Source organism: Centrocercus urophasianus, unplaced genomic scaffold (genome assembly GCF_019232065.1).
Source record: "Centrocercus urophasianus isolate 14NV4802_14NV808 unplaced genomic scaffold, USGS_Curo_1.0 seq_10, whole genome shotgun sequence".
In the NCBI taxonomy this organism is placed as follows: domain Eukaryota; kingdom Metazoa; phylum Chordata; class Aves; order Galliformes; family Phasianidae; genus Centrocercus; species Centrocercus urophasianus.
The window spans coordinates 19,657,867-19,685,200 of NW_024884142.1; the positions used below are offsets into that span (position 1 = coordinate 19,657,867).

The 27,334-nt window shown below is 37.6% G+C and overlaps 1 protein-coding gene across 1 annotated transcript in view; it reads right to left on the bottom strand.

Moving 5' to 3' along the window:
* The window catches only part of EYS (eyes shut homolog), a 660,788-nt gene that overhangs the window by 398,121 nt on the left and 235,333 nt on the right, over positions 1–27,334 (bottom strand). Inside the window, exons 19-21 of the mRNA XM_042829470.1 lie at positions 9,414–9,585; positions 8,797–8,875; positions 3,106–3,305 (exon numbers count right to left, since the gene is read on the bottom strand). Of these exons, the coding sequence (XP_042685404.1) occupies positions 3,106–3,305; positions 8,797–8,875; positions 9,414–9,585 (451 nt within the window). The remainder of the gene's footprint in view (positions 1–3,105; positions 3,306–8,796; positions 8,876–9,413; positions 9,586–27,334) is intronic.

Here is a 27,334-nt window from a genome sequence, read left to right on the forward strand (position 1 = left end):
TAAGGTCAGTTATGTATCATCCCGATAAACTGATTCTTTAACAAGACATATTCCTATTTTTTTTCTTTTCTTGTATGATTATGAGTCTTTTCCAGCTGAGATTCTGGAAAATGATGCAAATATTTAGTTAAACTACAAAAACCAGTAAGTCCTGGAAGGCCATGGGTCATTTATTGTGCTAATTATGTTGAATACTAATGAAATTTCACAACTTCTAATGCAAGGGCACAAAGGAATACAAGTGAAAATTGAGCCACAGGTTAGGAGGAATAAATTTGTTTTTTAATATGAAAATATTATTGGCCATACGCTATTTTATCATGCTAAGAAGGGATTCCAAATACATGAATCAAGAGCTTTTATTTTTTCTTGTGCCATTTTAGAATCAGTGACTTCCTTGTTTGAATACAGTGGAATTTAAAATTTGTTTCAGATTTAAAACAAAAGAATATGGCAAATAACCAGGGAATCATCAACATAGCTAAAAGAAGAGACACGGAAACCAGCACCTGATTAGTGTAGAAAAAAACCCCACCCTAGTAGATTAACTAGGATATAAAGTAAAATAACATGTAGAATGTTAAAAGTTAGCAACAGTTCTCTTAAGTTTGGCATTCAATATCATCACTTCAACCATTTATATTGGAACATTGTCCCCTTATTGATTTCTCCCTTAAAAGATGTAATCCTTACAGTAATTCTGTCAAAAGGAGTAGACAGCTACTTATGTTAATAGCACGGGATTTCTAACCTCACCTAACAACAACTAAAGAGTTTAGAAGAGATTTTGAATCAAGCTTCAGAACACTTTGACATTTGCTAAATACTAACACGAGTCCATGTATCTGAGAGAAAAAACAAACAAGCATATTTCTAACAGCACTGTATATGTTATACTAAAACGTATTTCTACTAGCTTCTGTTTACTAAGAGAATTGAGAAATACAGAATTATTTGAAAACAACATTTCAACCTTAGCTTAATTTCAGTATCATGGGTGAGTTTGATGAGGATGCAAAGCATTCTTTCAATATTTCTTACAGGCCTTTTATGATGGAGCTGCAGCCTCAGTGGATGAAGAAACTGACATCATCTACCTGGACTTGTGCAAAGCATTTGACACTACGCCGCATGATGTTCTGGAGAAAAATGGATTTGATGAATGGAACAATCACTAGATAAAGCACTGGTTGGATGGTCTCACTCAGAGTTGCAGTCAATGGCTCGATGTCCAAGTAGAGAACAGTGATGAGTGGCATTCCTCAGGGATCAGTACTGGGACCAGTGTTATTTAACATCTTTGTAGACAATGTGGATCAAGTTCACCCTCAGCAAGTTTGCAGATAACACCAAGCTGAGTGGTGCAGTTGACATGCTAGAGGGAAGGGATGCCATCCTGAGGGACCTGGACAGGCTTGAGAAGTGAGCCCAAGGTCAACAAGGCCAAGTGCAAGGTCCTGCACCTGGGTTGGGGCAATTCCAAGCACAGATACAGGTAGAATGGAGAATGGCTTTAGTGCAGCCCCGAGGAGAAAGATTTGGGGGTGTCAGTTGATGAAAGGCTCAACATGAGATGGCAATATGTATTTGCAGCCCAGAACACCAACTATATCCTGAGTTGTATCAAGAGAATTGTGACCAGCAATTCCACGGAAGTGATTCTGCCCCTCTACTCTGCTCCCATGAGACCCCATCTGTAGTACTGCAGCCAGTTCAGAGTCACCCAACACAAGAAGGAAAAGGAGCTGTTGGAGAGGGACCAGAGAAGGGCTGCAGAGATCATCAGAGGGCTGGAGCACCTCCCCTACAAGGACAGGCTAAGAGAGCTGGGGCTTTTCAGCCTCTTCAACCTAGAAACGAGAAGGCTTATTTGGGGACCATATAGCGGCTTTCCAGTACCTGAAGGGGGCCTACAGGAAAGCTGAGGAGGGACTTTTTATAAGTGTGTGTAGTGACAGGACAAAGGGAAATGGTTTTACACTGGAAGAGGGTAGATTTAAACTAGATATTAGGAAGAAATTCTTGACTGTGAGGGTGTTGAGACACTGGAACATGTTTTTCAGCAAGTAGATGCTCCCACCCTGCAGGCATTCAAGGCCAGGCTGGATGGGGCTTTAAGCAACCTGGTCTATAAGGAGGTGTCCTTGTCTATAGCTGGGGGTTGGAACTAGATGATCTTAAAGGTTTCTTCCAACCCAAACCATTCTATGATTCTATGATTCATCTCTGAAAGTATATTATAAAGTTATAAATTGATACATCCAATAATGATTATTCTTGTCTCTACATCAGCATCTATTTTAAATAAAACAACTACATTAAGCTTCATTATTGTACATAAATAAAAATCCAGATATTGCACATAATTACATAGGGAAAATATTTGTACTTCATTATTAAATGAACTAATAAAACACTTACTTAGTATTTGATATTTCTGCAGATTGATTAGAGACCTAGATAACATTTCTGAGTTGATGGATTTATTAGATACAGAGAACAATATGTAAAATCTGTTGAGTATATTAAGGGAGTTTTACTATACTACAGTTACACAAGCTTTAAGATTACATATAACATTACACATACACTGAAGTCAGAAGCCTTCAGTATCCAGATAATGATAATCTTGGACCACAGGAGATTTCTTTGGATACAAGCTTTTGCAAACATAATGCATAAACTACCTGTTGTCTAAATGTTACAGTAAATTAATACCTGAATACAAATTACAAGAGTACATATGCATCTATAAACATGAGTTTTAAATTATTGTTCTGTTTATGCTACATGTTTCCACATGTAATTCTGGAAAGGACTACCACACTAATGTGAAGGATTTTGATTTTTTTTTCTAAATACTTGCAGTGTCAATATTGGAAAATGGTGGCTTTTGCTCAGGGTTCAAAAATGTCTAAAGTGATATGAGGCCACAGCAGAAAACTGCAATAATTATCTCTGATTTTTTAATAACATTTCTAATATGTCCTTAAGTGTTATCAAACCCAATGAAGTTCACATAATGCATACAGCAACACTGCTCTGAAAACTTGGCAAATGAATGTCCCTTAACTACAGATGTTAAATGACAGCATTTTTACTAACCTGCAATGAAAAGTTCTTCCAGGCCCATCAACACATACACCGCCATTTTGACAGAGTACTGAGCTGAGTGCAGGCTCCCTGCAAACGTCAATATCAAGTTCACAGAACTTGCCAGTGTATCCAGTCAGGCAGATGCAAGCAAATTCATTAACCAAATCTTGACAAGAACCTCCATTAATGCAGGGAACGGATTCACATTCCTGAGGAGAGAAATAACAATGCATTGATGACGTCTTTAAAGCACTTTATTTATTCATTCATGTTTATTGCAAGTGCAAGAAACTGTCTGGAAATTAGAAAGAGTGATAGATGTTTCTAATGTCTATTACACAACAGCCTCAAATTTCAGTCAATTTTTCATTTCTGTAGAGATACTTTTATTACTGTTCATACTCATTTCTGAAACTAGTTCTTACTCATTAATCTTGGAGAAATTCAAATATATTTTATCTAAGAAATGCAACAGATTTAAGTGCTTCCTATTCATTCCTATATTAAAATTTTAAAGCATGTTTTCAGCCATATTTTTTAGACTTTCTTCTCAGTTTTTACAGCAGGATCTATCATAGTGAAAAAAGGCCAATTAGTAGAATAATACTGGACAGAATAAATATATTAACCAAAGCATATGGACCTTATTTACCTTCATAAAATATTTCTTGATAAACCATAACTCTCCAGTTATCAATTAACGCATATCATTGCAAATAAAAGCACACAGGAACGTTTATTTGTTCACATAGTAGCAATTTCCTTTGAGAAAGCCACTGCAGAAATAATCAAATTAAATCCATGAAAACTACCAGCAAATTAGTGTTTAGTTAGTGCAAAAATGTGGTTTTGGCCTTGAGCACATAAACTTAGTTTTTGCCTATATCCCAAAGGAGTTTTATTTTGCTGCTGGACTGAAATAGTCTAGCTAAAGCCAGTGTTTTAAAAGGGAATTTATTCTCATAGTTACTTTAACTTTAGACAGCTTGATTTTTTTTTAGGGATATCCAAGGGCACTTAGATTTCCTGCAGTTACTGCAGTTGCCTTGACAGAATGTAAATTCAGAAATCCACAGGGAATTGTGAGAAAACAACTTATTTCCCTGTATGTTTTACAGCTGGATGTATATAGGATGATTTATTAGTGAGCTTTACATAAACTAATTGAATTATACATCCCACAGGAATGTTGGGGATAGTTTTATAGACTGCCAGAACCTCTGAGTATAGAAATAGTCTTTTGCTATATTAATTAAATTTTTTTGCTGCCAAACAGAAGTTGTCCTGTTTATAAAAAACAACAACAACAACAACAACACAATTCACAGTTCAATTTATTTTTTTGCTTTTCTCTGTTCTTGTAACTTCTTTTTTTCTAGTCCTATTTGCATTCACTAGTATCCCTCTTTACTACTTCTATTTTGTATATCTTTGTTCATTCATAGAAAAATTAAAGATCTATTCAAAAAGTATAAAAATCATTAAAACAATTAAGTATAACTTCAAAGTTAAAAAAAATGTTCTGATGTTGATCAATGTAAAAAGCTTTTTACAAAAGTATTTTTTTAAAAAAGTCAAAGTTCAATTTGTTTATTAAAATGCAAAAACTTCTATGTGGGTGGGTAATCACACCGTGTTTTGTGCAACAAATGGTTATCGTCCTTCTCTCCTGCTCTTGGATTTCTCTACCTTCATCTTGAGCATAAGCTACACTGTTTTTGGAAGTTTACACTTGTTTAACTTCTTTGAAGAAACTACTTACTCAACCATTTTAGTTTTCACACTAATTTGCAACAGGTAGAAAGTAATGAATAGTTGAAAAAATCCAACACAAGCACAAATTAGAACATCCAACCTATGTAAGGCTTTTCCTATGTTTAACAATATTTGCCATACATGTATATGTTATACAGAGAAATCTGAGAAAGGGATTCTATTCTCTGGCTCATCTATGGTAAGTTGGTTAAGAACCAGTCTCCACAATCAGTGGAATCTAGACTCACTAAGTGAAACTGTCCCTTCCAAAATCAGCTGAACAGCTCAATAGATTTAACTCAATATTCACATTTTGAAAAAAAAAAAGAAAAAAGAAAAAAGAAAAAGAAAATATCAGCAAAGCCATCCAAAAGAAACAGTCTAGAATGCAGTCCTCATTCCCATTCATCTGTTCTCACTGAATGATCTGTCCTTCCCCAGGTCACCTGATCACAGTCTTCTACAAGACAGAAGCAGGAGTACCAACAAGCTCCACAGCCTACTGCGTAAGATGAAGTCTTGGAATACATTTTCTAGCAAACTAAATTGCAAACATATACAGAAGATAAAAAAATCCAAGAGAAAAAAAAAAAAAAAAAAAAAAAAGGAAAATATCCCTGTATCTCTAGGGAAATATATATAAAAATGTACACATATTGGTTGTTTAAATTAACTTAGTTGCTGGTTATGCCTGGCTGCTTGATGCCCAATCAATGCTGTCTCAATCCCCCTTGTGAATGGGATGAGTAGAGAAAATAAGGTGAAAAAGCTCATGGTTCAAGATGTAGACAGGGAGATCAGTTGTCAGTTACTGCCATGAGTAAAACTGACTCAGCATGGGGAAAATTATTTAACTTATTACTAATGAGAGTAGGACTGTGAGAAGCAAAACCTAAAAATGTATTTCCTCCAATCTCTTCTTCCCAGGTTCAACTTCATAATGCCCTGCCCTCTCCTCCAAACCAGAGGAGCACAGAGGCATGGGGTACAGATAGCTGTTGTCTCTGCTTCTCTTTCTTCATGAAACTTTTCTTTCTTTCCAGAGTGGGTCCTCTCCATGGTCCACAGTTCTTCACATGACTGCTCCAGCATGGTTTTTTCATGGGCTGCAGCTTCCTTCAGAGCATATTCATCTCCTGCAGCATGAGGTCCCCTATGGGCTGCAGTGTGGGTACATGCTTTAGCATGGTTTTCTCCATGGGCTGCAGCAGAATATCTGCTCTGGCATCTGGAGCACTTCTTCCTTTTTCTTCTCTGATCTTGGTGTTTACAACATAGTTTCTCAAACTGTCTTCCTCACTGAGCTCTCTGTTGCACAGCAATTTTTACACTTTTTAATTTTTATTTCTACAGGTGGGCCACCAATTTGGCTGACAGGCTCAGCTGTACTTTGCAATGGATCCGCTGGATCTGGCTGGAACCATCTGTGTCCAGCATGGTCTCTTCTCATGCAGACCAGGTCTGCAGTTCCCTCGAAGCAAGACTTTGCTATCTACACCCTATACAGTTGCATATACCAAGCAACTGCAATGGAGTGCAGTGAACAGAATAGGCAAACAGAGCAGGGCACAGTAGTAAAGATGTGGCTTGTTAGTCTGTGCAGGCAGGGCATGCAGGAAGTACACAAGGCAGACCAATTTCTTCTCATTTGGGAGTGGCACTCAGTCACAGCAGTTTGTGCAGGCATGGCACTCTTCCTTGCTTGCAGGTGCACAACCAGAGGAAGCACTCTTGATCTCAGCTAACATGGTGATAGGCATTTGCATGAGGGCTATTCCAGTGCCCCTTCAGGGAAATCCCCAGAGATGTCCGATGCATTCACCCAGAAATGGTAAAAAAGGAGAATTGTTCAAGTGGATGGTTGTACAGAGTGCCTTGAACCTTCTGCTAGCAATGAGGTAAGTACCTGCAGAAGATGTACACACGTATATGACCTTTCATGACAAGTGACTGAGCTTCATGAAGCAGTTAAAAGGCTTCATAGTATTAGAGGCATTGAGAGATAGATAGATTAGTTGTTTAATAATTATATTCCAGTGACAGACAACAGTGAAAAGGCAGCAGGTTAGTCCTTGTTAACCTAAAATCAGGTCTACAATAAACATCCATGACACTCATAACCAAGACCTGCAAGAAGAAACCATATTGCAGCCAGAACTGGAAAGTGTAAAATAATAATAATAATAATAATAATAATAATAATAATCACAGGATGTTCCATATGAACTTGGGGAAAAACTTTTTTACTTTGTGGGTTACAGAGCACTGGAACAGGTTGCCCAGAGAGACTGTAGAGTCTGCTTCTCTGGAGATATTAAAAGCCCTCCTAGACACTTTCCTGTGCAACCAATTGCAGAGAACCTGCTTTAGCAGAGGGATTGGACTAGATGATCTCCAGAGGTTCCTTCCAGCTACTACAATTCTGTGATTCTGTGAAATACATCAAGTGAAGAACATATTGAAGTATATTTACATGGATTCACATCTGATTTTTTTTAACAGAAATGCTGCCTGATTTCAGTCTAGAGGAAAACAATTTTAGAGCACCAGTCTAACATGACTATCAAGATTTGCACACCTCTATTGAGTCAGAAAGCCTTGTTGATCTCTATAAGGCTTGTAAAGTCATTATATATATCTGAGGAGGATGAATGAAGTATTATAACCTTTAAAAATATGACATCTCCAGCATAGTCTAATCTGGGAGGCACTGTGCATGCAAATAGAATGAATATTAAAAAATATCTGACAGATTATCACATCACTCTGACAGATTATCACATGCATATGTATACTGTTTCTTTCTGAGAATTTCTAATCTATATATTTTCAAACATATCAGTATGAAATATGGTTATCTTTTCAGTTTGATTTTATGCAGTTGTCTACAGGTCATTTAATCTCTTACTCTCTCAAAATGGAGGAAAGTGTAAATTACGGATGTTACCAGAAAAAATATTACCTAGGAGCATTCTGTATTAGCACTGGCAAGAGCTGATAATCATATAGACCTGCAATATCATATCATGATGCACACTCTGCTGAGTGGAATTACTTTGTCTCTTTTTTTTTATTATTTTTTTTTATTTTCTATGAAGGAAGTTCAAAGATAAGATTTCAGCCAGATTTACTCCTTTCGTGTGAATGCTATGTATTTTCAACAGGAAAATCAGAGACATAGCCATAGACATCCTCTATGTAATATAGGGCATTTTAGTTATCTAGTACTTCTAACTGTAATTAACATGCATAAATAAGTTAAAAAGAAGCTTGGATGACATTTTTGAATGTGTTTTTGGCAATTTAGCCAATAGCACAATAAAGCCAAAAGCACAATATTAAAAGCCAAATAACCCATAGGGGAAGGAAATCTCAAGCCATATTTTCTCTGAGACAAAATATGTTTAAAATACCAAGATCTGATTAAATCCAGTTTGGCGCAAAACCTAAAAAAGTCTGAATCAATGTAATACTTTCCTGTAGCCAATTTTCTAAGAGCTGTTCATTGTTCTGCCAGATGTAGTCACCTTCTACAAAGTTGTTCGCTGAGCATGGGAATCTTCATGGCATGAGTCATGCCTACTTTTAGTACAGAAAACTGTGTCTTGGGCTTTGCTATGCAGAGCTACAGCAAATAGCAATACAAAGAAGATAGTTATGTCTTTGCACCAAACTGAAAGAATAAATTATTTTCAGGGAATATTGGCACAGTTTGTTGTTACTTTTCAGATTAATAACTTGCAATTCACATGTTTAGGTGTATTGTTAATGTTCTTTCTAATGCCATTTCATATGAATAACAAATAACGAGCTTTTTGGAATGGACTTGGAACGACTGTCATGCATTTTCAATAACTGGACACATTCAGGAATTACCTAAAAAAAGTGAGTTTTAAGTAGCGTATTACCCTTTCCCTTATAATAAAATAAAATTTGAAGACATACATTAATATTTATCTCACATCTTGAGCTGGTCCATCCTGCTTCACAAGAGCACTGATATCCATCAATGAGATCTATACATCTGAAATACAAAATAGCATTATTCAGATGAAGTTATGTAATTATAGATTCCGCACTTACAGTATTGTTCCATACATTTCAAAGTACTGCTCTGATGCAAATAATGAAATCAATGGGATTTTTAGTTAGGTTTTCTAATGGGTTTCAAATATGCCTTTTATTGGTTCTAAGGGGTTTTATAAGGGTCATAACAAAAGACACCTTCTTATTTCAATCTACTGGTTTGTAATGGATAAGGATTTGCTTTCAAGAATATTTAAGTCCAATTCACATTTCCTAAAAAACAGTTTGTGCTAATGGAACACAAATTAAAGAGGAACTGAGACAATATTACAGTATGCTACATTAGCTTAAGCTGGCAACATCTGTAATCTTTAAGTGTGATTGCACTCTTACTTTATGGAAAAAATAGCAAAAGAATATATTTGTCAACCTTCCCATGACATTATACTGTAATTACAAATTACAATATCATTTACAAATATTGCTACTAAAGTACTTTATCTTGGACATAATAATAACTAAGTAAAAATGGTCACCTTCCATGAAGACAAGGATCTGGCCAGCATTCATTAACATTTGTCTCACAGTTTGTTCCAATGAAACCTCTCCTGCAGTGACACTTGTAGGAATTGATGTCATCAATGCAACTTCCATTGTTTAGGCAAGGAGTAGATAAACATTCATCTGTATTTGTTTCACATCTATTACCTGTGCAAAAACAGAGCAGTTGTGACTAACTTTTGAATTCTAAACTCAAAGCATCTAAAAGTTTATCTTTCACATTATAAATTCCAGCTAAACTATTTTCATTTACATACATTTTTTAAATAGCTCATTATATTCATCAGCAAAGAATATCCCACCAGAATGGTGGTGTGTTTTTCTGTTTGTAGTTTTCCTGCAAATCAGTGCCACACATCTTCCATCTCAACATCTCAGTGTACTTTATGAAATACTGACTGACAATCGACATGCACCTAGGGATAATGCAAGATCATTATTCTGATTTTTCATGTGTATGGGTCAAGGGCAGTATGGAAGAGAGAAAAAGAATGGTTAATACAAAAGATCCTTCTCTGGAGCACAAAAAGGGTCCAGAAGCCAGAAGTTACACCAATTCCTTGGGCTCTCCATTTCACAAAATAGCTGTAATGAGGCACTCACTTAAGTAATTCAGTTTCAAGTCAAAAGAATATTTGCTATTTTATACACAAATGTGAACAGTGCATGAGAAGTTCCTATAGCCTTTTCTCATTGCTATGCACCCAACTACTGGCAGCTTGTTTTTTAAGCTAATAAGAAGCATAAAGACTCCTTAACTTTTGCGAGTCCATGTATGAGCATAGATCATAAAAAGGAGCTTGGAATAAATCTATTAACACAGCAACAAATAGAATTTCTTTAAGATCACGGTAAATGATTCTTACCTAGTAAAGACTAACAGAGTAACTTTCATATTAATATGAATAACAGCCATTTACATTTAATGTACATATTTAACACACATATAAACTCAGATTCTGTTGCAAATTCTGTTGTTCAGATTGAAGAACATTTGAAGAAGTTGACATATCAATATATTGATTCTGAATGAGGGTTAAAAGTAATCTCTGATATTACTTCCACATTCAGATATGCTTCCATTATTGCATACTCTGTTTAAAAAGAAAAACTTATAGTTATTTAGATGACTGACTAACATATTGAAATTAAATAGATTGTTATGTTATTCTGCTCCTGATCTACCCTTATTTATGCTACCAAAATGTCACTGACTTAATTTTTGCTTGAATTTATCAATGAATGTAATAGCAGTGTAGTGAAAATCCATAAGAAAGACATGTAGGAAGACAGTGCGTAATTCAACGTGTTAATAAATGATCATAAACATTAACTTTCAAAAGATAGCACACTATATGTAAAGATTTTCCTTTCCTGTAATTCATTTTAAGATTCAGCCTTGATATAATCTAATATATTTAATAATCATAATAAAAAGAATGTCATTAAAAGGACACAATTGCTATCAAATCTGCTACTGCTCATGAAAGTATTTGATAGGTTAATTCTACTGCACTGCACCAACAGTTGCTTGATGAGGAAAAAACCAAAAACTTCTGATCAAAGTGCCAAATGAGTCATATTATTAAAGCAAATAAATGTGGGGTTTTTTTTCTACATACATATCATTTTGTTGAAATTAAAGTTGTCAGACTATATCCTCTCATTCCTAATATGGCAGTAAAGGAAAGAGGGCAGAATTCAGATAATAACTATACTAGGGAAATCAGAGTCTAATACAGTCCCACAACTTTTAACTATTTAAAAATTAAGTAGATTATTTAAGGTGTCTATACTGTCTTTATAATAGAGGAAGAGAGAAATAGACTCAAAGGATGACCTGAATAATTTGTCTTGAGGAAAGGGGGAGGGGAAGAGGAGAAATGAGGGAGAAAAGAGGAAGAGAAGAGAAAAATTTGCAAAAAAAATTATCAGGCACAAATCAGTGATGAATGCTAGTGATGAAAAACTGGTTACTATCCAAAAATGATAAAAAAGGGCACACCACTCTCCACTGAATCTCTTCAAGGGGATGGGGGGACAAGGGAGGGGGAAGGGGGAAGAGGAAGATAGACAAGTGTCATTTTATGCTTAAGTTTTTTTTGAAGAATAGGTATCATGAGATATAATTAAGATTAGATTCTACTAAGAAAGACTAAGCTCAGTGGAAGGAACAATAATGCCTTCTAGTGCTATCTCTATATTATGCATTTAGAAGGAAAGCTTCAACAATATTAACAGGCAAAATGAACTTCTTATTTCCTGCTAGAATTAATATTTCAGAAATCTTAGGGAGCACAAGTCCATTTTGTTTTTCTTACTTTTAAAGGAGTTCGTGAGGTTTGCTGTGAATACAGACGATAATATGACAGTAAATACTTAACAGCGAAAACAAATAATTGTAACATTGGAAAAACAATTCAATAAAAAATAGAGTAAGCTATTTTGAAGTCTTTGTTCTAACAAAGAAAATAGATTCCTAGGTAGTAGGAGCTAGTCCAAATGTTCTTGTTAAAATGGACTCATGAAAAATATATTTGATAATTTTTATAAAACATAATTTATATTTGCATGCAAAAATCTATTCTTTGAATACAACATCCATATTCTAACCATACTCAGAGAGTGATTGTTAATGGCTCAGTGTCCAGATGGAAATTAATGATGAATGGTGTCCCTTAGAGATCAGTGCTGGGATGGATGTTCTTCAGAATCTTTATCAGTGACATTAATAGTGGAATCAACTGCACCCTCAACAAGTTTGTGGATGACATCATGCTGTGTTGTGACGTCAACAGGCTTGATGGATGAGATGTCATTCAGAGAGACCCAGACAGGCTCGAGCAGTGGATCTAGGAGAACAAATCCAAGTGCAAGGTCTTGCAGTACAGGTTGTGGCAACTCCCACTATCAGTACAAGCTAGGAGATTTAGTAAAAAAGAAAAGATTTAGTACAGCCTTGCCAAAAAGGGGACTTGGGGGTCCTGGTGGATGGCAAGTCGGACATGAGCTGCCAACGCGTCCAGCCCAGAAAGCCAAATGTATCCTGGGCTGCACCTGCAGAAGCCAGTGGATCAAGGGAGGTCATCGTGCCCTTCTGCTCTGCTCTGGTGAGACCTCATCTGGAATACTGCATCCAGATGTGAAACTCTCAGTACAGGAGAGACATAGACCTGTTGAAGCATGTTCAGAGAGCAGTCACAAAAATGTTCCAACAGATGGAACACCTCTCCAACTCAAACAATTCTAGGGTTCTATGATTCTAATACTGTCTGAATAAATTAGGCCAAATACACTCCTGGAATTAATCCCTTAGCTTCATTGGCTGAATTCCTTCCATTATGAATAAAGATTATCATGTAAATTATTTCCAAGTGCAAAATGTACTAAATTTGTAATTTGCCACTTTGTAGACGCAAAAGAGTTGGTAATCATTCTTGACTGTAAGCTCTACAGTCTGTCATCCTCTTCCAGTGTGACTGACATTTAATTTGAAATACGTGTTTTTTTTAACTCCTGTTGAAAATTTTAATAGAAATCTGCTTGCTGCAGTATAAGTATTCTACAAAGTTGGTGTGAGAAACAGACTATAATGCCACAGAATTAGCACTTAAAACATTGTCCACGTGTTCTGTTTCATAGCTATGACTGTGCCACATGTGTTCAGGCACAATGGGCTGAAGTGGAGTTTATGGAGCTCTGTTTAACAGAGCTATAAACAACATCTCCAGTTATGCAAGAAAAAGGGACAATTACGCCATACATGCCACATTTAAATGACTGATCACACCAGTGTTAACCTAGGGACTTGTCAAAGAGTCAGTGCTGCAGAAGGCAAGGAAATACCATAGATTGCAGAAAACAGTATGATGAAAAGAGTATGATTAACACTAACAAAACTAAGAGACAGCTATTTTCCTCCTACTCCTTCATCAAGGAGCACCCTGTTTCATATCTTAACACACAAATTTAGTAGTCCTTTCCAAGTTTTTTTTTTTTAATCTTCTATGCTCTTCATTAATTGGAGATGCCTCACACTTTCATGTTTCTTACAAATCACTTGTGGTATTCCTTATCTACATACTTATACAGAGTAAAGACTCACTTTTTCAACTGGAAACCCAAATAAGAAATTACCCTTCTCTGTCTTTTTTTCCCCACCAACTTTTCATGCAACCTAAAATCCTTTCCTCTTCTGATCTTTGGGTATTTAGTCTCAACCCTCTCCTCTGTCAAAAACAAACAAACAACAACAACAACAACAACAAAAAAACAGTTATTTTTGCACATTCCTCTAATATCCAACTGAGCTTTTACACACTGTATTCTACCCAACTGAATAATCAAGCCTTTCATTTTATCCTCTGAGTATTTAAGTACAGTAAAGTAAGAAGACTGAAATGGTGGTAAATCCTAGAAGACTCTCCTAGTTGCAAAAACATAGTTCTTCAATAGCTTTTACTTCTCAAAAGAACAGGGTTGAAAGCAGACACTGGGAACATAATAATGAACCATACAACAAACACCACTGATGCACACGTGGGGTTTTTAAATTATTATTATTTTATATTTTTATTTTTTCATTTTGACTGTGATTTATGATGAATGCACTCATCCATTCTCTGTAACAGTTTGCTCAGAGAGGCTCTGCATTTCCCATCTCTGGAGGCACTGAAGGCCAAGTTGGATGGGATCACGGGCAGCCTGATCCAGTGGTTGACAATCCTGCCCATGGCAGGAGGCATGGAATTAAATGATCTTGAAGGTCCCCTCCAATGTAAGCCATTCTTTTAATTGTTTTCATTACTTTTTGTGCTCAGATGTCATGACTTTATGCCACATTTCTGAGAGTAAAAATATTTTCATTTTTGAAGCTATAGTATATATTCTGGTTTATAATAAGACATAAGAATATTTACATTAAAATATATATAAATAAATATAGAAGTATTCAATTTTTAGGGCTAGAAGTTGAGGAAGTTGCTAATGTAAAATGCTAAACATCTCCAGGAGTTTTTTACTGAGATTACAAAAAGATTTGAGTGCTGTTTCAAGAAATTAAAACTTTGGGTTAATTACTTATAGTAAGTGGCTACATTTTAGTACAGAAGAGAAAGGAAAAGGAAGAAACACAAAATTTTGTGTGAATAAACTCATAAACACATTACTTGGAAGAGAAAAAAAAAAAAAACACATGGTAAAGAACAACTAGTTGCTGAGGACAAAACTGAAAATTAAATGCAATAGTAAATTAACAGATTATACTAATCTACACACAGTATTGGAAAAGATGTAGCTACTTCTGTGGTACTTAGAAGGTTCTTCACCCAGAGACTGGTTGGGCACTACAGCAGGTTGCCCGGGGCAGTGGTCATAGCCACAAGCTGCTGGAGTTTAAGGAGTGTTTGAACAATGCTCTCAGACATACGGTTTGACATTTGGGTCCTGTGCGGTTATAAGTTGAACTTGATGACTCTTGTAGGCCCCTTCGAACTCAGCAAATTCTGGAACTCTATGATGGTAAACAACTGTGTTTTGAATAACTTGTTTTTTTCCCTTTGTTTGTGGTCTGCTTTTTCCTTTTTTTTTTTTTTTTTTTCCCTTTTTTATTCAACACTCTTTATCTGAATCCACAAGTTTTCTATAAAATACAGTGGTTCTTAAACATCATTTAACTATTGCTTCATCCTGCCTGTTGTGAGTGAATAAACTGTAACAAATGTTTTCTAGCTATATTGCTAGGAAAAACTAGCACTGATAAGGTTGCTGAGCCTGATTTTGTTGATGTCATCTTAAGAAAGATTTAGTATAGCTTAGTGACTAATACCAGAGATTTAGATTTTCTCATTCTGTTGTATTTTGTGTTAGTAATAGATTTATTTCAGGGAATTATTTCACCTTCCTTGTATTCAGCCAAGTTAAATTGCTGTTGACTGCAGAAAGTTTGCTTGGTTGCTGTCTTAAATTATTTTTCTTTGTTTAGACAAGCTTGATATCTACTGTGGTTGGGAAAGTCTAAAGAACTTTTAAAGTTAAGATTATACAACAGGAAACACTATAATTAATACAAAGAGGGATTAATCTGCTTGTTCTAGAACTTTTAAGGCATTCTTTTTCATTAAATGTCACCTTTAGGTGTTAAGTAAATAGGCATAACTTTTCAAAACTATAGCTGTCCTTATAATTTAACACAAATGGAAAAAACATATGGATTAAATATAGAAACATATCCAGTAGTGTGTAATAGCTGATATCTAGACATCTGAACTCTAGATCAGACATTCAGGATAAGCAATCTGCATCAGGGAATTACTTATTGGTGTTTTGTACTGCCTATTCATAGAGAGCATCAGATCTTTATGAACTGAACACCTTCTCCTAAAAAAAGTACAAATTTAAACACTCATAAACTTGTAAGATGTGAAAAGAAACACAGCATTTAGAGAGAGTTGAGAATTTAGTGATGCTTCTATTGATGTTTTATGAGTATCAAAAAGCTTCAGTATTAGCTTGGTTAAAATGGTTATACCAAAAATCTTCCCCAGTTTTTATTAGGACCTGCTCCCTTCTGCTGGTGCCATGGTCCCCAATCCAGAGCACACCAAGGGCTGTTGTTCATCAGGCAGGGACCGGTGGCAGAGGTGTCACCCCCTCCACAGAGGCGCCATACCTGGACCTGGAGCTACTACCGGGAAGCAGCACCAACTGGGCTTTCATGCACGGGTTAAACCTGTGAAACATGGCTCAGGCAAAGGTCAGGCTAAGTCCCTGCACCACTGGCTCAGCACAAAGCTGAGGCATCCCCTTGACAAGGGCAGAAATCATATTTGTTGGGCTAAAAATGATAAAACCAGGCCTAAAGTTATCGTAGTTTAGAATTATGATTCAGCTCATAGATAAGAAATTTACAGAAAGGGTTGGAAAAAAAGATAAATCTGGATGAGCAAAATCTATTCTTCTTTGAAGTGGAAACATCATATTACACTGGAAACATCATAAGCAAAATGTCATAGTTGTCAATATTGCTAGAGTAGGTCACACTGCAGCTGAGCAAGATGCAAATATCAATTCAATATTTACAACATTTTAACTTTGATTCTAAGAACATGGGTTTTAGTATGAACAATTCCCTTATTAAAATTTAGGATAAACTTTTAAAACTGAAAGATAACTAAAAAACTATACCCAAAGGTCTGAAATTTCTAAGAAGGAAGACATCTGCTACCAGAACTAACACAGTCTAAAATATTGTATTGTATGTATATATTTTCACTTCATCATATTTATTGTGTGCGTGTATATTTATCTACTCACATAGACAGACATACATAAGCATACAGAGAAATGCTCATGATTTATACAGCATATGTGCTGTATAAATGACCAATACAAAATACAGCACAAAATTAAAATTAAACTAATATAAAATTGGAAAGCTTTACTATTTTACTAAAGGTATCAAAAAAAGAAGTTCACTCTAAAAGAATATGAGCACAGCTTGGTGAAAAAATAGTATTCACATTTATTTTCACATCACTCCAGAACCAGAATGCCTCCACAATATACTAATTTTATGATTATTATTACAGCCTTTGATTTTCTTCTCTGTTAAGCACATTTTATGTAGTCTTTAATATTCCTATTTAAAGCTGAAGTACTTATGCTTTATTTTCTACTCAAATGAAAATAGAAGTCAGTACAAATATCTACTTAAAACGGAAGTACTTATGCTTTATTTTTCACTTGAATAAAAATAAAAGCCAGTACAAATATGGCTAAAAACTCAATGTGTCATTCTCTTCTTGGGACACAAGGAATCACAATTACCACTCCTATGTAATGTAATATTTCCATTACACTTTAAATGCGCTATGAGAAATGAGACAATGCTGTCCTTGGTGGTTTTTTTGACCTAACTCCACATTGAGCTGCTTGGTCTGATCTCTTGGCTACCATTGCTGTCAGCAAGAGTTTGGGCTAGAGACCTCACAAGACCCATTCCAATATGAATTATTCTTATTCAAGACTGAAATTTCCTTCGTTGCTTGACCCTAAGCCTGATAAGAATCATAGAATTACAAAGTTGGAAACGACCTGCAAGATAATCTAGTCCAACCATCTTCTCATTATCATTGCTACCACAAACTAAACCACATATCGTAGCTAGCTCCTCATCCAGGCATCTCTTGAACACTGCCAGGGACCACCTCCCTGGGCAGCCATTCCAGTGCCCTGACCACTTGCTGAGAGAAAAAGTTTTTCCTTATGTCTAACCTAAACTTCCTCTGGTACAACTTGTGGCCATTTCCTCGGGTCCTGTTTGTTGCCTGGGAGAAGAGACCAAACCCCTCTTCATCACAACCTCCCTTCAGGAAGTTGTAGAGTGCAATGAGGTCTCCCCTGAACCTTCTCTTCTCCAGATTAAACAAGCCCAGCTCCCTCAGTCTCTTCTCATAAGACTTGTGATCCAGACACCTCACCAGTTTCGTTGCCCTTCTCTGGACACATTCCAGGGCAACAATATCTTTCTTGTAGTGAGGAACCCAAAACTGAACACAGTACTCAAGGTGCGGCCTCACCAGTGCTGAGTACAGGGGGATGATCACCTCCCTGCTCCTGCTGGCCACACCATTTCTAATGCAGGCCAGGATGCTGTTGGCCCTCTTGGCCACCTGGGCACACTATCGGCTCATGTTCAGCCGAGCATCAACCAACACCCCCAGGTCCCTTTCCTCTTCACAATCACCCAGCCACTCGTCCCCAGGTCTACAACACTGCATGGGGTTGTTGTGACCAAAGTGCAGGACCTGACATCTGGCCTTGTTGAACCTCATCCTATTCACCTCAGCCCAGCAATCCAGCTTATCCAGATCCCTCTGAAGGCCCTCCCTACCCTCAGGCAGATCAACACCACCTCCCAACTTGGTGTCATCTGTAAACTTACTGAGGGTGCACTCAATCCCCTCATTTAGGTCATCAATAAAGGTATCAAAGAAGAGGGGCCCCAGTACTGACCTCTGGGGGACACCACTTGTAATGGGTCACCAGCTGGACTTCACTCCATTCACCACTACCTGCTAGGCATGGCCCTCTAGCCAGTTTCTTACCCAAAGAAGGCTATATAAACAGGCAGCCAGTTTCCCCAGAAGAAGCCTGTGACAGACCACGTCAAAGGCTTTGCTGAAGTCTAGGTAGACTACGTCAACAGCCTTTCCCTCATCTACCAAGCTGGTCACCCAGTCATAGAAGGAGAGGAGGTTGGTCAAGCACGACCTGCCTTTCATGAACCTGTGCTGGCTGGGTCTGATCCCCTGGATGCCATGCACATGTAGTGTGATCTCACCCAAGATGATTTGCTCCATAACTTTCCCCAGCACTGAGGTCAGGCTGACAAGCCTACAGGTCCCCAGATTCTCCTTACTGCCCTTCTTGTAGATGGGAGTCACATCAGCAAGCCTTGAATCCTCTGGGACCTCTCCAGTTAACCAGGAATGCTGATAGATGGCTGTAAGATATTATTCTGTTACATCATTGTCTCAAAGCTTGCTGGGGACACAGATGAACAAATCCAAGCAAGTCCTGGGCAGGGGTTGAGAAACCCTTTGTCTGGAGAACTTTGATGGACAAGTCCTGGGCAAGGGCTGTGAAATCCTTTGTCTGGGGGACACAGATGGACAAGGCCAGGCACAACAAGAGAGAGAAAGAGAGAGAGATGAGCTGCAGCTTACTAGCTGTGAAGCAGTCTTTTGTGTGAACTTATCTCAAGGAAGATGGCCATCTCAGAGGGTACTCACATGACTCTTGCTCAAGTGCCCAGGGATGCCATGTAGGAGAAAAAGTAGGATAAAAGAGGAATTGAAAATCATGACGTTTAGGTTTTCTGGCAACAGATTCCTCATGAAGAAGTTTCTGTCATGAGAAGCCTCGCTACCTGCCTCTCTCCCTTCTGGACTTGCTCTGCGCTCTACCATGATGCCAAAGAAGAACAAAGGTGTCTGCCATCAGATTCCTCACTATGGCATTCCTGCATGCTGATGGACTCTCCTGGGCCTGCTACCTGAATCCTGCTGCTTCCTGCTGTATTGCCTCTGCGACTGCCTCCTGCTGCCTGCTTGCTGCTCAAGGCCGGCGATGCTGCTGCTGCTCTCCCCCCAGCTGCTTTTGCCTCAGACCTTCAAAACATCGTGCAACGGGACCGCTGCTGGATCCTGGTGGTGACTATCCTTGCTTTACGCGATTCTTGCTTCTTTCCTATCTTTTCTATCACCCTCCTTCCCTTCCCTGTCTCCCTGATTAGGATTTATAATAAACTGGTTGGACTAACATATGAACCGTTGTTTCTTCTCATGCCAGGTATACAGATATTAAAAGAACCTCATCTCCCTCCTATAAATTGGAGCGAGAAAATGGCTGAGAGCGGCTTGGGGCAATCACCCCTGCCAGCTCCATCAGCACCAGAGGGTGGAGCCCGTCTGGTTCCATGAACTTGTGACAGTCCAGATTAAGGAGGAGCTCTCTAACTGTCTCCACCTGAATCGCTGGGAGTATTCTGGGAATATTGCTGGGAATATTCTGAATATTCTGGGAGTAGCATCCCAGACTTCCAGATCAGGGTGTAAAATGACTGGAGGATAACTGGTCTGGCTATTAAAGGCAGATGTAAGGAAGGCATTGAGGACCTCAGCCTTCTCCTTATCTTCAGTGGTCACATTTCCTGCTGCATCAAGTATAGGATGAAAATTCTCCTTGGTTCTTCTTTTACCGTTGATATAAAAGGATTTTTTATTTTTTTTTACTGCAGTGGCCAATCTGAGTTCAAATGGCAAAATGCAAAGGATCAAAGGTATGCAATGGGTCAAAGAAGCAGATGACAGTGCAACAAGAATTTGGTTACATGGAAAATTAGCTGTAAACAAGCATGAACTTAATTCCTTCATTTTCAATATTATTATGATATTTAAGAATACTATCTGGTCAAATTCTATTTCCTCCAAAAAGTTGCAAAAAAAAAAAGTCAGTAAAGAAGTTAGGCTGCTTTTATTCCTTTCAGATTGATGTTAAAAACGTACTGAGACTCCATGCAGGCAAGATGGTACAGAAACTTGAAAACAGGAACAAGAAATAATTACTGATGAGAAAAATGTATTAGAATACAGTTATGCTTTGAGCAGTGTGCTTAAGCAAGCATGTTTGATTCATTTAAATACTGTAGCACAATACCTTTTCTATTTATGCCAAATGAGAATTTTGCAATTTACAACAGTGTTTTAGAGAGACTGTGGGGAAATAAAACAGATCAAAGTCACATAATTGGCAAGACCTGAAGAGCTGCCCCACACACTTTTTCATTAGAAACTAGGAACAAACAATAGAATGGCTAAGAAAACCAGTAGATTTTTAGCAGGGAACGCTAGCCGATTTTATTTCAATGAATAAAATAGCTTTTATGCAGTCATCTACTTTTCTGAATCCTTTTGAGATTAAGACAGTTTGCTCGCAAAGACAGCTTTAGAGAACCTAAAAAAATCCGTGATGCTATCACTGCTATGCTCTTCAGAAATACAAAGAAGCACAACATTAGGGTAACTGTTCTAACATAGAGTGTGCTGTGTTCTGCTAAGTGAAACACTCCCCCAGCAGTCATTTGTTTTGCCATTTAACACTATGACTGATTGAAACATCCAGTAATGACTTGTTTTTATCTAAATGGTTCCTGGTCATGACATTTTCTCAATACCTAGCAAAAGAAAGAAACAATATTATAAATCACTATTAAAACATTCTTATTTCACATATTATCATTTAGAAATACAACAAAAACTTAATGTAGAAGATTTAGACATTAAATACATTTACAACTTACAGAAAGCTCAAAGAAATACTGCAAAATCACAGAAGAATAGACTGGCATTATAATGCATAATGTTCCTCTGTGCTGTCAATACTAAAGCTGCTTAAAAGTTCCTTTTTCATTGTATCTGTAGCAGAGCAATTTGTGTGGAAATTGAGATTTCAATCCCCTGGGTCTTTGTAACTCTTACAGAATAGAAACTCCTTCAGGACATGCAAAGTAGTATGTTTGAATATATTCAAAGACCATTCCAAAGACAGACTTGCTGAAAAGCACAGTGCCTTCCCCAGCTAGCAGTAACAACAGTATTACCACACATCAAGTCTCTAACAGTTGTATCAGTGTTTTTTCAGATTTGTTTCAGGTATAACGTGGGTATAATTTAGGCACACTTTTAGGTCTTGAAGCCTTAGATAATTTGAATTCTCTCCTAATCATAGATTCATAGAATAGCTTGAATTGGAAGGGAGCATAAAGACTGTCCAGTTCCACCCTCCCCTGTCATGGGAAGTGTTACCACCCAGTAGATCAGGCTGTCCAGGGTTTAAAAGTGTCCTGGGATGGGGCATCCACAGCTTCAATGGGCAGCCTCACCAGCCTTCTATGCTAGCTCCTCACCACGCTCTGATTAACAAATTTCTTCCTAACATATAGTATAAATCTCCCTTCTTTTACACTAAAGATATTTCCCCTTGTCCTGTCATTACTAGACTATGTAAAAAGTCAGCCCCTCTCCTGCATATAAGCTCCCTTCAAGTACTAGAAGGATGCAATGAGGTCTCACCAGTGCCTTTTCTTCCCTAAACTAGCCAGCCCAGCTTTTTGAGCCTTTATTCATAGGAGAGGTTCTCCATCCCTTTCATCATTTTTGTGGCCCTTCTCTGGACCCTCTCCAACAGCTCTCTATTTTTCCTGGGGACCCCAGGCCTGGACACAGTACTCCAGATGGGGCCTCACAAGGGCAGAGCAGAGGGGGACAACCATCTCCTTCACCCTGCTGGCCACCCCTTTTTTGAGGCCTTCTGGGCTGCAAGCCCACAGTGCTGGCTCATGTCTAGCTTTTCATTCACCAACCCCACAAATCCTTCTCCATAGGGCTGGTCCCAGTGAGTTCTAACAAGTTACTGTAACAGACAGTCTCTTGGACATTTTTACTAGATGGTCCTATCCCAAAAATTTAAGGTCAAAAAAATCTTGAGGGAAGAACTCATCTGCTTTAGCATGAAACACAGATCTAATTGACTATGATAAAATAAATTAGAATTTTAGTAACTTCAATTTGTTCAGCCGGAAATTGTCTCTATTTTATTAAATTATTCTGTTGCTTTAAATAGTATGTGTGTGTCATAAGAAAGGTGCATGTAGTACATATAGTATCATGATCAAAAACGCAAGTCTAGCCATAGAATTTCAAAGCAGCACTTCCATAATTAGGATGGAATGTTTAATAGTGATTCTGCTCTTGTGATAGTTTTCTGGAGGAACAGATTTTTAAAAATATTCTTAGTAGTGCTATGATTTCTTTGATAGTCCCTTTGTGGCAACAATATAAAAATAACAAGAATTATGCCAATATTCTAGTAGACAGAAATTACTAGCAGAAGAAAGGTTCAAAATTTTCACCAATCATTCTCATCTATGTATTTATGGAAAGTGATACTTTTAATCTTCAACTTTATCAGACCAACATCTTACCTTCTATTAGCTAAGTCAGAGTAGGAACATAGTAAAATTGGTTTCAAACTTCCATTTTAACAGTATCTCCTAAGTATTACCAACATATAAATACTAGACATATATTCTGCCTAGGAATTAACTGCCTTATCAGAAAGCCTGGACACAGACCAGAGGATTTTTCCGTGCTAGATTTGACATAGGCTACACTCACAGCTTGCTGGTATTAAAAACACCTTAGATATAGACAAGTAAAATTTGAGCTCCAACAAAGAAGTAAGTTATGGAAGATGAGTTCAGGTCTCAGAGAAAGGTTTCATCATTATGGTTTAGCTAATCCAAATAACCTTGCGCTTGAGAATTACGGTTCACACATAGGCATTTACTTGCAGAAGCTGCCGTGTACTAAGTTATTTCTGTATTAAACTAGAAGCATATCAGCTACTAAATTTAAAGTATTCTACTTGGCAGCCTCAGCAAAATCCATAACTCTGAGGAAACCAACCTTTCCACAAAATCCACATGGGAGACAAGTACCTGTCTGTACCTGACAAGGACTTCAGAAACCTGTAAAAAGGGAAAGAACTACCAGTGCATGCCTAAGCAGTGTAATGCAGTAGAATGTTAAGAGTTCCTAAGAAATATGTTCAAAGAAGTAGCTCTGGAAGGTCAAAAGCACTTTAATCTTGTTAGTATGGCATTATATCTGGCTTTATTGCCACATTTCAAGAGGCTGGGGCTGACACACCATGCTGATTCAGTTAAAATCTTTTTACGTTCAATATAGCTGCAAAATCTTGGTTTGTGATGTGCAGTATGTTCACTGGTGCTCATTACATGAGTTTAAGCAATCACCTTCCTTCATTTTCACTAAATAATAACTTTTTCCAAATCTTTCCAAAATTGCTAGCTTTGGAGCAAGAATGTTTCAGATAGCCTGCATATATGGCATGTACTGGATTAGATATATACTGGTAATTTGTTTTGAATTTTTTTTTTTTTTTTTTTTTTTTTTTTCTCAGTATAGAATCATAGAACCATAGAATAGCTTGGATTGGAAGGGACTCCATGGATCATCAAGTTCCAAACCCACTGCCACAGGCAGAGCCATCAACCTCCATATCTAATACTAGTCCAGGATGCCCAAGGCCCCATCCAATCTGGCCTTGAACACCTCCAGGGACGGGGCATCCACAATCTCTCTGGGCAGCCTATTCCAGCACCTCACTTCTCTCTTGGAAAAGAACTTCCTCCTGATATCCACCCTCAATCTTCTCTCCCTCAACTTAAAAACATTTCCCCTTGTCTTACTATTATCTACCCTTGCAAAGAGTTGACTCCCCTCCTATTTGTAGGCTCCTTTTCGGTACTGGAAGGCTGCAATGAGGTCACCTCACAGTCATCACTTCTCCAGGCTGAACAAGCCCAGATCCCTCAGTCTGTCAGTAGAAGTAATAATATTTAATAGACAAGCTAGAGACACAGAGAAGTGTAGGAGACAATGAATCAGCATAATCCTACGTCATGCGCAAGAATCAGAGCTGAGACTTTGTTCTGGTCAATATAGAGCGATATATGGAGTTAGTGACCTCTGTGAAGGTGCAGAAAGCTTGGATAAAAGTCTGAGTGAACCAAAACTGAGATTTTCTCCTAGTCATTCATTGCTTTGTGTGGTGAGTACAGCGAAAAATAGGTGTAGGTTGTCACATACTCGTGACTGAATGAATACAGTGATATCTTTATGATTATAACATAGTGCCTTCTACAAAGATGCTATTCAAAATTCAGCATTACTTCTCTTCAGCACTCAACAATAAGAGGCATAGTTTGTTCTGTTCCTCTTTTACTGACTTGTATTAATTCAGTAAGAGAAGCTGTATCTGTTTGAAGATGAATAGTAACTAACTACACAGCACATAGGTGAAATCACCTTAGAAATACTATAATACACAGTCAAATTTCACAGTAATGAACATAAAGAACAAACACTTCACTTTTAGATGTTCCTTGCCAATAGACAAGGATTTTTTTCCCTAAAGGTATAGATCTGTAAGTCAAAAACAATTATATTTCACTAAATAAGGAGAGTGTACTGTCATCCAGGTTCCTAATCACCAGTTTCAATTTGTAAACACAGTGAGAGTCACTGTTGCTGAACAGTCACTACAAATAGGTTGTAGAATCACATATTTTGAGCTTAATCTGTGTGTTTGCAGCTTCAAAGCAGTGATGTTATTGAACAGCTAAGAATCCTATTCGTAAGAAAGGTCTCTGTAGTACATGCAAATTCTCCGATCATTAAGTAGGTAAATTCAATAACTATCTATTTCTTTCTTACGAATAGGATTCTTAGCTGTTCAATAACATCACTGCTTTGAAGCTGCAAACACATTTATCTAGCTGTCTAGTTGCAAGTCCCTGCTGTATGGCATACTAGTCTTGACAGACCACAAAAATCTTTGTTCTAAGAATTTATTCTATGCACTGGTCTATCTTCCCCTATTGCTGATGTTGTAGTTGTAAGATCTGAAGTAGAACTGTCAAAGGGTTACCTCCAAAAAGTGGCTTTAGGTGGCTAAAAATTAGGCATGGTAATGTAACCATGGCTGCCTAGTTTCTGTTCTGGCATTAAGACCACTGGGCCACATCTACAAATTCTTCTATTTCATTCCTGTAGTTCAGTACCCAATGCATTGCATCTTGGGATGCTGAGAAAACGGGCTTTATCCTTGGAAAGCTGCTTTTAATCAAGGCTGAAAGTGTATGCAAACTTGAAAGTTCTCATTCTGAAAGGGTGGTCTCCAGTCACTTGCAGAAGACAAACATTGTATTCACCTCCCACCCATAAATCAGAAAGATTATCTGGGGAACTACAGTCCTATCAGCCTCACATCAGTCCCTGGAAAGATGATAAAGTGAAGATATTTCTGGAGACCTGAAAATAGTGACTGGAACAGTTAGCATAGGGAAAACCATGCCTGATCATCTTATTTGCCTTCTATGATGAAATGACTAGGTTTTTGGAAGAAGGGAGAGAAGTGAAGGTACAAATCTTAATTTTTGCACAGCTTTAACACTGAATCAGTGTTCCTGTACCCAAGTTAAGTTGTTGCAGTCTCGAAGGGTGGACAATTGGGTGGCTATAACAGTCTGGATGATTGGACTAGGAGAGATTATTTTCTACCTGGAGGCTGATTATCAAATGCATTACCTTAGACTTGGCACCACTAGTCTCAGAAACCTGAGGGAGGCCTGAGAATGAACTAATTAAATAGTAAAAAAAAAAAAAAAAAAAGACAGTGAGTAACTCAGTTTTCCATGTCTTTTGTCTCCAGTTCCACTCACCACTCTGAATAATATATTCTTTTTCCTTTGCCTTACTTTTGCTGACGGTGTACATCCAGAAGGATTCCTTCCCCAGTCTTCTCTACACTCAGCTCTACCTGAGATCAACTCTGAGCATTCAGACAATGATTCTCTAGTCACCTCAGGGAGCCCACCTTGCTCCTTCTGTTGTATGTGCTTCTTTTCTGCATCATGGCTCAGTCGGATATTGCCTTGCCATGTTTTCTTGCAGCTCTTCTCCTTGATCAGGGATGAATGGTAACTGGAACAAAACTGCTACCAGACTAAAGTTTAAATGGTCAAGGAATGGCTTAAGGCTTTAGTTAGTAGAGTTTAAGCACTTTGAAAGTTAAAAGCAAAGTTTAATTCCAGATCTTGGCTTTCTTGATATGCAGTACTCTTGTATGTTTCTTTTATGCCAGAAAATCTTCTGAATGGTGTTGAAACTCAGCAAGTACAGCAGAATGTGCATCCTCTTTTCCTTAGAAATCAAAGAAACTTACAGCATGGACATTACAGCACTTCTCAGGAAAATTGATAAGGTGAGTTTTCCTCTTCAAGATGGGAGTTTTCACTGGACCAACATCGATGTGAATGCTCTAATTATTAAACTAAAAGACATATACCACTACCTCTAGCCACTTCTGTCAGCATACATGTTAGATTTGTTCTCAGCACATCAATCACTTTTGGATTCTTTAGATACTCAAGCTGTATCTCCCTTTGATGTCTCAGGGAGCACTCCATGAGATTCCTCCCCTCTGACTCTTAAGTAGATGAGTCATTCTTTTAGCCGTGTAGTTGCTCTTCTTCCTCTGTATATCAATAGCAAGTAGCAAAGACAGAGCTCTGAAGACTCAGATGTAATTGCTGTCTGTTAGTTGGCAGCAGAAAGGTGTAGAAACAACTGTGAAGGTCAGAAAGATAAACCAAACTTTTCTTTTTTTGTTAAGTCTGCATAAAAAACAGAACAGAGTTTTCTGTGCCAGGCAGACAAAATAAACGGCAGGTTTTAAGGCTCAGGAT